This window comes from Drosophila arizonae, chromosome X (assembly GCF_054131065.1).
Source record: "Drosophila arizonae isolate 15081-1271.41 chromosome X, UAZ_ARI_1.0, whole genome shotgun sequence".
NCBI classification, from domain to species: Eukaryota; Metazoa; Arthropoda; class Insecta; order Diptera; family Drosophilidae; genus Drosophila; species Drosophila arizonae.
The window spans coordinates 17,934,633-17,945,641 of NC_142927.1; the positions used below are offsets into that span (position 1 = coordinate 17,934,633).

Genomic DNA, 11,009 nt, shown 5'->3' on the forward strand with positions numbered 1-11,009 from the left:
CTCACAGTCAAGTCACAGTCGAGTTCCCATCGCAGTCGCAGTCACAGTTTCAGATTCTTATCCCGCTCTTCGAGTATTTGCCGGGCATCTTTGATTTTCGTGCTGGTTTATTTATGAGCTGTAACATGCGAGTAATTGAAAACGTTGCATGTGTCTGCCAGAGCTTTGAGCCACTTAAGAGAATGTGCTGTGCCACTACACCCACAACTCCGGCCACACTTTCATCATTCTTTCCCTTAAAACACACACTCGCAAGGTTTCTCTCTTCTTCTTCTTCTCTTTTCGCCTTTTTTGAGTTTAGCCAAAGAGCTGGCCTTCAACTGGATGGCGGCGACTAAGCTGGGGCTTTACTGAGCTTTGTCCAGCTCTCAGGGACGCAGGGGCGTTGGAGGCGGGTCAGGTGGGTGGCCTGGGAGTGGGAGTGTTTCGGTGTTCACTTTTGGTTTTGTGCATTTTTAATTATTGGCTTTTTTCTTAGACGCTTTAATTGTATTTGCTCAGCGTTTGGGCAAAGTGCACACACAGGACGAAGCCAAGTCGCATAGACAAGTGAGCGACAGAGACAGAGAGAGAGAGAGAGTCGATGAGTGGTGTTGAGTGGGCTGGCACGCCCTTGCCATTGGCCGGTTGTCGCATTTAAATTGCATGGAATTTGCAAACTGAAATTAAAATAGTTAATGATTTTTTGGTCAGGCGACTTAAGTGCGCCTCAATGGGGGCGTGGCTGCAGAGACGACTCCAGAGTGTAGAGTCGAGGGGGGATGGGGGATGGGGGATGGGGGCGGGCGGAGTCCGGTCCAGTCGACTGCTGTGTAATTGAAAAAGCAGCCACTGCAGCTGCTTCAAAGACAAATAGAGAGCACAACTGTGGCGCAAACTTTTGCGGCGACAACCCTGACGCATGACGCCGAGGCCAAAGCAGAGCCCAACCAAAGCAGAGAGCAGCCAAAGCAGAGCTGAGCAGAACTTCTCCTAATGCTGCTTCCTTCACTGTTGCCGCTGCTGCTGCTGCGTAGCATGTAAATGCTGTAAAAGTTTTTACGATTTGCCAAAACTATAAAAAGGGGCATCCGGGCTGCGACTCTAGTTGGACGGGGGGAGGGGCATGTCCACTTGCCGCTGCCGTTGCCGCTGCTGCGTGCCAGGAGCTGGAGACAAACGCCAACTCGGACCGTTGATACTCTCGCACTTACAATATAATAAACTAAGTAATTACATGCGACTGTGTGAGTGCCGCTGTGTGTGTGTGTGTGCGTGTGTGTGTGTGTGGGTGGGCGTGGCACACACACTATTTTAATTCACTCATAAAACGAGGCGGGCACAAAAAGTGCGTCCAAATTACCTTTGACATGTGAATCGAGGAAGCAGGAGGCGCAAGGGGAATGGGGGTGGGGTGGGGGGGAGTCTGGCGAGCGGCCTGATGTCAGAGTCGAAGCTGGAGCTGGAGCTGGAGCCGGAGCCGGTGCTGGAACTAGAGTTAGGCGCACAAGTTCCATTCCCCAGCTGCCTTTCACTTTTTATGACAATTTCACTTTCACCAAGGCAATGATTGTGGTGAATGGGTATTTTTTTCTTCTTCTTCTTGTTCGTTGATGTGGGCGGGGCACTGTGCGTGCATTGCGTGTGTGACCATTTTGCAGGGCATTTGTCAAGCAGGCGCACCACAGCCACCCCCACCTCCCAACTGGGCACTCGAAATAGTCAGCGCCCAGGCCTCCTGGCCCCATTCCGCCCACAGAGTCGTCAAACTCTCTGTCGCGTTTACAGCCGAACGCTGAATGACACTTAAATGTCGAAGGCGCATCATAAACTTCCATAATCGTAAATATAGATTTGTGCGGCACGTAGTGCCTGCCCACAGTGGAGACACACAAGCAGTCGCATTAATGCTACAGCCACTCAGCCACTCTCAATGAACGCCTCTAGCTCTGAACGCCTTCGAACGCCTCTAGCTCTGAAAAGAAATACAGGTAAATGCAGCACAGGTAAGAGCTAACAGTTGTGATCGAATATAAGTTCGAGTTTCATAGCACTCAGCTTTGTCAAACATTGGAACTACCACAAGTCTCTTAGCATGCAGCCTTTGTCATTCATTCGCCAGACGAGCATTTCATGACTATTCGAATGATATCCATTTAGTGAACAATTCCGATAAATATAAGCAAATATTACGACAAATTTCTAAGCATTCTACCTTGGGCAAGCATCTATTTTCCATTGAGTTTCATAGCATTCAGCTTGTGTCACGTAGCATTCAGCTTTTGTCATGCAGCTGCTCTAACTCAAGTTTTAAGATTCGTTTTGTTCATATTACGAAAAATAGTTCATCTACATTTGCACGTTATTCGTATGGCTATGTCTTTTACAGTCAGCGAGCAACTATGATAAATATGTCCACAAGTTTCATAGATGTACCTACCATAGAGTCTCGTAGCATTCAGCTTTTGTCATGCAGCTGCCTTAACTCAAGTTTAAAGTTTTTTTGTCACATTCATTCACCAACTCTTCTAGCCTAAAGTTTCAGAGTCATTTCATGTGGCTAAGCTTTTCATTTAGCGAGCAATTGTGATCAATATTTTCAAAAGTTTCATAGACCTACCATTCACCATTCATCATAGCATTCAGCTTCTGTCATGCAGTCTCATGTCATTCAGCTTAGGCTATACCTTCATAGATCAGGTATATTCATAATACACACATTTTAGTTATTCAAATACCTTTTATTTAGCGTACAATATATGTCCAATATTAGCTGCAGTCTCGTAGAGTTCCTTTCGCAAGTGCATTTTAGTGTAAGTTTTATAGCAATCAGCTTTTGTCACAGGTTCAACTATCAGGAGGGTGGCGCAGTTGGTATTTGTTTTCACCTAAATGAGCTAAGGTGAGCGCTGATGGACTACCCAAGGATGGCTTAAAGAAACTACAAGCCTAGAAAAACAAGAGTCACATATGTGTGTGTCTGTGTATGCGTACTCCAATTATAGATTAAAGCTTCAGGTTAAAGCTCAGCTCGACTAAGACATTTACACTGTCGCCACTAGCTACAAGCGATACAAGGATAATGACAGAGCCGAGCGACAGCGTATAGAGACGCGAGTATATTTTCTCTAATGACACTTTTAACAGCTGTTATATTTCTCGACTCTCGGCTCTTTGTTGTTGCCGCCCCCTGAGAGGCGATGCAGGAGACGGGAGACGAGAGGGCAGGCCGCACATATTTGAAGACATAAATAAATGTCAAAAAATGCAGATTACTTATTAACCCCTGTGGCGTGCCACAACTCCAGCTTCAGTTCCTGTTCCGTCTCCTGCTCCTGCTCCAGCTCCAGCGCCTGAATCCTCCGATGGCGATGCCAATGCCGATGCCGATGCCGATGCCTTAGCCGCGATATTATTCATTAATAGAAGCCCGCAACGTTCGCCGTTGGCTCAGCTCAGCGCAGTTAACGTGCCCACACACACACACACACACACACATATACACATACACACACAGACAAAGGCGCGCCTCACGCAGCGCTTTTGCCACCTTGAAAGGCGGGAGAAAATTATTAGCTCTTTGGTAATATTTTCTTGCATAAATTTTTGAATCATTTTTTGGTTTTTTTTCCACTCTCTCTCTCTCTCTCACTCCCTTTGTCTCTCCTGTGTGTGTCTCTGTCTCTTTTGGAGTCTTTATAATTTCATATTTGGCATCGTTTGGGCAAAGTCGCTTCGTCGCTTTATTTTCAATTTAACCCTCATTGTTGTTGCCGCTGCGCTGGATGCTTTTTTTTTCTGATGCTGTGTTGCCACAGCTTTTGCGTGTGGCATAAAAATTGAATCCTAATCCATGAATATAGATGATTATTATATGCCCACCGCCCTCCAAACCCGGCACCTGACCCGCCCATCCCACAGCCCTAGCAGCGGGATGGCAGCCCATTAGAATATTTTGTCTGTGCTCCGCTTCGGCTGGTAATTTTCTTTTGTTTTGCATTTGCAGCTCACCTCAGTCGACGATGGGCAACCACCGCGCCGAGCTGCTGCCGGCCGGCCCAGGACTTCAGCAACTAGCATGTACATACATACGTACGCCGGGCTCCAAATGAAAACGCCGCCAAAGTTGTCGTAAAATTTTGTTATGACTTTTTCTTATTGCCTTTCGCCGTTCGTCGCGTTCTCGAACGCATTCGAAATGGGAGGCCGCTGGGTGGTGGGACGCTGAAGGCGTGGCCGCTTGCAGAACCCATGCAGATGAGCAGCATGTGGACGAGGAGATGAAGCTGGAGGCAGAGGCAGAGGCAGAGGAAGAGGCAGAAGCAGAGGCTGCTCGTTTTTAAGTTACTTCCTGCTGGTATTTAAAGTTGTAAAAATTGATGAGTCCTCGCTGGCTGCTCAGCTCTGGATAACTGCGCCCTTATAAATATACCTATATATATGTAGATGTATCTATGTGTATGCAGATGTATCTATATACATTTCATTTCATTTCAGCGGCTGCATTTTGGCTTTTCCTCCATTTAGGCTAAGCCCCATAGCCATGGCCATCAGCCATTGTTATATTGTTGCGGCTGCTGCTGATATCTCTTAAAGCTATTGGCAGAGGATAGGCACAGTTTATATAATACGTATATGTAGCTGAATTATTATTTATTAAATTATTTCATTTATTATTATTTAAATAATTATTTTTTATATATATACGTATTATATTATTTAAGTTTATATACGTAGAGCATCAAGAAAACATCTTTGAAATAAATAGCTGCAGCTATATACATATATACACATACATAAACATAGGATATATGTGTGTGTGTATATATTTGTATGTCAGCTAAAAAGCAATAGCTAACTTCTGTTAAAAATATTCATAACTGCATCAAGAGCTTTATATGATTACCTAAAATATGCATATTGCATGTAGAATAAAGAATAATAAAATAAATAATTAAAATATATGTATTACAAATAATTTTAAAAATAAATATGAATAAATAAAAAAAATATATATTAAAAAAAATAAATCTATTAAAAATATATTTAATTGCTTACATATATTTACATACAATTTGATCGCCTGTAATTTTTACTCTCTTCTTCTTCTCCTCTTCGCCCATCATCGAAAGACTCCAATCAGTCGTGCTGCTCGTCCGCTCACAAGCAAGAGGACCCTATAGGTATCTCGCTCTAACTTGCCAACAGCTAGGACAACCTACAGCAACAGCTAGCTTAGCTCTCTCTGTCTCTCTCTCTCTCTCTCTCTCTCTCTCTCTCTCTCTCTCTCTCAGCAGCGCTCAACTAAAATGCAAAGTCAATCGAATAGCTGCATTTTTACAAATCTAGACAAGCTCTCTCTCCAATGTGCATGTGTGTGTGTGTAGGTATTTTGAAGTTTGTTGTTGTTGCTCTGCTTCTTCGTTTTCTACGAGGCTGTCAAAGCTCTCTCTCTCTCTCTCTCTCTCTCTCTCGCTCTATGCTGCGTAGACTGAGCGCGAGATCAAGTTAAAGTGAGGCAAGGCTATTGCCCAGTTGTGTTTGTGTGTGTGGTGTGCATGCGGGAGAGTATATGGGTATACGTGTGTGTGTGTGTATGCAAATGCGAATAAACATAGGCACGATCACTTGAATTAGGGCATTGTGTAGTTATTCCAAGACTGAAGCTCGTGTAATGAAGTCGAAAACTTAACGCAGGCTGGAAACTAGCATTAAAAGAGAGAAAAGAGATAAAACAGAATTATGTTTCTAAAAAAAATGAGTGTGAAATGCCTACTAAATATTTATTGTTAATCATACATACATATATGATTATATATACAGCTGATGATTTTTGGCAACTTCTCTTGAAATAGATTTCGGCAATTTGCAACTTTGATATAGAGCGCGGGCCCAGCTGAGGCCCAGGCCTAACCCATCTCAATTCACAGCCAATTGTCGAGCTTTGTTGTAATTTGCATCATGTAAATAAATAAATTATTAGAAAATTAACAATTTTTGCAATTAAAACTACAACTAAATTACAAATGCATTAAATTGCGCCACACACACATACACACATGCACCCACACACATAACGAGCAAATAATAATGGCCACGGCATTTGTAATAACAATAATGAAAAGCCATTTGGCCATTTGACCATTTGGACATTTGGCCATTTGTGCTGGCCGACCAACGGCTATAACAATTAATTAACAAATAAAATGTCAATTAATTTTACAAACACTGCGTGAACAGCAAACAAACAAACAAACAGCAGAAAAAAAAAAAATATATTACGAAAAAAAAAAAAAATGAGAAAAAAACAGAGCGAATGTTATAATAACAGTAAAATGTAGCGAGTACACACACACACAGAGCACACACACACACGTTACGCATACGCCGCGTGGCGCCTCAGCCAAAGCAAATAAACCCGTTCGCATTCGCACAATGGAAGCCAGAAGACCAAAATACAAAATACAGAGAAAAATGCAACAACAACAACACAAATTTGCTCATTTATTTATGATTTCAATTTCAATATTAAAGGTGTGTGTGTGTGAGAGAGAGAGAGAGTGTGTGTGTGTGTGCGTGTGTGTGTGTGGACAGTGGTGAAAGCATTTTTTGGTATTTTAAATATTTAATTGAATGATAAATAAATTTAAGCACTGCCATGCATAAATATAAGCACAAGAGCAACAGTGACAGACTGATGTTGAAGACAGACAGAGAGACAGTGAGAAAGAGAGAGAGGGGGCGAGTCAGCATGTGCAAAAGAGATGGCGCTAGCAATAATATTGTAAATTGTGCGGTTGTGTGGAGGCGCCCTTTGAACGGAAAAAAATACGGCCAAAAACCAATGACTGTGCGGCGGTCACATAAATATTTTTACAGCACACACGCACACACATACACAGAGCATTCGCTGCCGCCGCCATTTTGTTGAAGGACAACGGCCGCAGACGCAAATGCAATTTAATTATTACATTGGCCTTTCGCATCCCTTTCGACATAATTTTGTCTGCTTTCAATTCAATTTATTTATGTATAAATAACTATATAAATTTATAAATCTACAATTTTTTCCATATTTACTTAAACATGTATTTATTACATTTACTAGGCTCTGAAAAAATGATGATTAAGCTATTGCCAAATAAGGGCAGATATGGTCAATTAATATCAATGAAAATGTTTATTGCAAGCTAAATAGACTTCTGAAGGCCTCAGCAGTGTAGAGCTTTTAAAGGAGCTGCTCTAATGTGTTTATTGATTTTGCATTTTCCACTGAAAGTGAAGAGGGACTCGTCTGTGGTAATCACTTTTACTTACTACTGGAAGGACTATGTTTGCCCTATATATACATGTATATGTATGTAGAAATTAATTTAAAAATGCTGAAAATACAACAATGTCAAAATCTAATAAAACACTAAAAATATTTATATTTAAAATAAAAATAATAATTATAAAAATAAATAAATACAGATATAAAAAATATATAAAAATAAGGAATTAAATGAATAAAAAAAAAAAAAACATGCTAAAAAGACCTTAATTAAATATAAAATATATAATAATCATAAAAAATGATAAATAAATAATAAATAATATTAACGAAACAATTATATAATAAAAATTTTAAATACTTTAATAAATATTAAATACAAAAATAAATTAAAACAATGAAATAAATATATTTGAAAACTCTTAATATTAAAAAATCCTTCAAATAAAGTATTATAATTATTATTATTATATTAAAAATGAAAAAAAAAAAAATAATAATAATAATAAAAATATAAATACAATATAAAAAAAAATATTAAGTTTATAAATAAATAAAATTAAATACATAAATACATGTATGAAAAAGTCTAAAATTGCAATAAAAAAAATAAAATAAAATAAAATAAAAAATAAATAAATAAATGAATAAAAAAATAAATAAATAAAAAAATAAAAAATAAATACATATAAAATATTTCAATATGAGTTCCGTTTGCCTTTGAGTTTTGTGTAGAGCAAACAAATTTCGATTCGATTTGCCGTCGAGTTTTTCAGGTTTCTCTAGAGAAGTTTTTATTAAAAGCGAATGCTCTTTCAAACTCAGTGCACGAAGGCGAGCAAATAAAACTTTATCTTTTTTAATATCGACTGGGGGAAGTTTGTAACGGGCGGTGGGCTGAGGCGGGGGCAGTGGGCGTCATATTTTTAGCAGCCACTGTTGAATTTGTATAAGCAACTAGCGTAAAGTTCGAAATATGCAAAGGAGCAACTGGCGCGCCAATTGGCCAGGGAATTAGTGGAGGAAGGCGGGCTGGATGGGAGGCATCTGGTTGACTAACTGACTGTAGTACAGCGTCTGTTCGAATGAAAATATATATCAAAATATGTATGTATGTGTAAAAAGTTTAGTTAGCTGGGAGTTGGCTGTCGACTCAATATGAAATTTCAACTGTCCAAATGCTGTTACTGCATCGATCTGCGTCTTGGCTGCTTTCTGGTTGTATTCTTCGACATCTTAATGCATGCGGTGCACATTGAGTTTGGCAATCGTAAGCGAATCGCATTCACATCGTCAGCACGAACGATCCTCATTAAAAGTGAACAGTTCCACAGACGAGCTCTTCAACGCCCTGAAGCCCTTCATCTACGTGACCCATTTCGTGGGCTGTCTCATGCTCTTCTACAGCGCCGCCGTCGTAAGCCCGCACCAAACTGAAATGAAATATATATATACTCACACACACACACACACACACACACATTGTATATGTATATATACATATGTATTTGCTTTATGTATTTGTTTCTTTGCATTTGATTTGCAGCAAATTTCGCTGCTGATCTTAGTTTATCTAACGACGGACGTACTCAAATTTCTGTTCTTCGTCATCTCGGCCTATGCCTGGGCCCAAAGCTGTCAGAATACGATATTTACCATCTGCATTCAGGCTATGAACATATGCGAGTATCTGAATTGAACCATCTCTCATCTCATCTCTTATCCCTCTATCTCTCTCTCTCTCTCATCTCTCTCTATCATCTCTCTAATACTTTGCAGTGTTTAGCGTCTACTTCTGGCTAGTGGCGTACTCGTACTTCCGGCAATGTAGAGACAACCCTGTCGATATCTGAGCTCCAACACATTTTCGGATCAAGCGAACAAAATTGATTTGGATTGTCTGGCGGCACTGCGCTCGCTCGCTTTGTTCATTGAGTGGCTTCTGAGCTCAGCTGAGCCCAAGCCAAGTGAGCCGCGAAGCCGACTTGATCAATTAAGTGGCGTGCGCATCTCCACCCGTTCTCCAAAATATGTGAAAATTCACTCTCAAAGCCATATAATAAACAAAATAATTCATAAAACAAACAGCGATGATTGCATTGCTTTCTCATGAGTTCAGTTTAATATTCAGATGCTATCACAATTGATCGATCGAATAGCAAAAACTTGTCGGGCCGGCAATTTCTTGATTTTTTTTTTTTTTTTGTTGCAGCTTTGTGTCAGCTTCTGCCCTCGACTCTCTGAGACTTGTGGACTCCGGCAGCTCCATTCGGGACTTGGCTTGGTTTGACTTGGCTTCTGCTTCTGCTTCGGCTCCGGCCTCTGCTTGCTCTGCTGGCTCTGCTGCAGTGGCTGTGCCATCCTCAATCGGAGTCGTGCTCTGGGCCATGCGCTATTATGGCCAGCATGCGCATACACACAAAGTATATGAAGACATACCTAAAGCAATGCATGCTGAATTGCAAGAACGTCAGAAAGTCTTCAGACATTCTGAAACAGGGAAGCAACAAATTTTGAAATAGATTTTTACAAATGTCAACGACATCAAATATTTGAAGTTTGGCTCAGGACATCAAACAGAAAACACAAAACACAGCTAGACGAAATTTTACAAAAATTCGAATCTCAAAATAAGAACGTGTTGCAGTCGACTCGGCCATAAACGACTGCACAATGCTCGCTCACGGTTCAAGAAGAGCTGAGTCGGTTTTTGGTAGAGCTACTTCAATTTTCCCTTCTGAGATTTTTCCGATTGGCAGCTGCATCAATTGTAGAGATTAGCTATAAACTTTTCCTGAAATTTTCAGTTTTGCCACGCCTCCAGTGGGCGTAGACATATGATTTTGGGCTAATCCTTGGACGTGCAGGATAACTATAAGTTTTTATGCTCTCACCCAATATTATTTTCAATTTTCAATTACAGGGTATTTGCCAACATGTTACACCCCAAAGAGCCACGCCAATTACTTATGAATCATCTATAGTTCTATAAGAACTCGCTTATATAATTTTCAAGGTACTAGCTTTGCAACTTTAGACGATATAAACATCTGTGGTTTGCTCCGCCCCCTATAGGCGTAGATACATTCGTCTTACCTTATCTTTGATCTTAAGTTGTGAGCCCGCGCAAAGATATTAAATATCAAGTCTCAAGGGCTCGTAGTATAATAACATTTCGACACATCTTTAAAAAATATAGTACATATGATCTCTAGAGGATCTTACCAGGGCTCGAAAACTATTAGAGATAATGGTTTACCTGATCTATCATACGCCCAGTGGGCGTAGATATTATTGTAATATATTTTTGATTTTGAGATAGCTGCAATCGAAATGCTAGCCAGTCGTCAGGCTCTCCGAAATACTGAAAATAGAGTTTTCTGATTTGCCACGCCCCTAGTGGGCATATCAATAGAATGTGGATACCTTATCAGACGCGATATATATTTGCATTTTCAAGTTTAAAACAAAAACAATTTGTTGTTTATTATTATTTTCGCATAAAAGTTTTCTTGTTCTCCACTCAGCTATTCAAAAGAGATATCAGGTTATACGAATTTAAAGAACTTGACATTACACTAAACTAAAAATAGAACAAACAAAGAGAGTGGAAGTTGAGGCGAATGTTATAAAATGTTGGCAATTTCTTGGCAAATTTATGGCACTTGTGGGAGGAATAGACTCTTATGTTAAACTTGACTGCAGATAGCAGGACATTTAAAGAGTTTATGGCCACACACACACAGGACATGCATAT

The 11,009-nt window shown here is 40.2% G+C and overlaps 2 protein-coding genes across 2 annotated transcripts; one reads left to right on the forward strand and one right to left on the reverse strand.

Moving 5' to 3' along the window:
• Positions 1-8,176: 8,176 nt before the first annotated feature.
• LOC108618689 (uncharacterized) lies at positions 8,177-9,332 on the forward strand. The gene is made up of 4 exons (XM_018014795.2): positions 8,177-8,522; positions 8,587-8,669; positions 8,799-8,934; positions 9,032-9,332. Exons 1-4 carry the CDS (start codon positions 8,411-8,413, stop codon positions 9,103-9,105), a joined length of 405 nt encoding a protein of 134 aa, XP_017870284.1. The 5' UTR covers positions 8,177-8,410; the 3' UTR covers positions 9,106-9,332.
• A 19-nt stretch (positions 9,333-9,351) lies between these two features.
• On the reverse strand, positions 9,352-9,847 carry LOC149267968 (uncharacterized). Its single transcript, XM_089473710.1, has one exon. It carries the CDS (start codon positions 9,739-9,741, stop codon positions 9,616-9,618), a length of 126 nt encoding a protein of 41 aa, XP_089329836.1. The 5' UTR covers positions 9,742-9,847; the 3' UTR covers positions 9,352-9,615.
• Between the last annotated feature and the right edge of the window lie 1,162 nt (positions 9,848-11,009).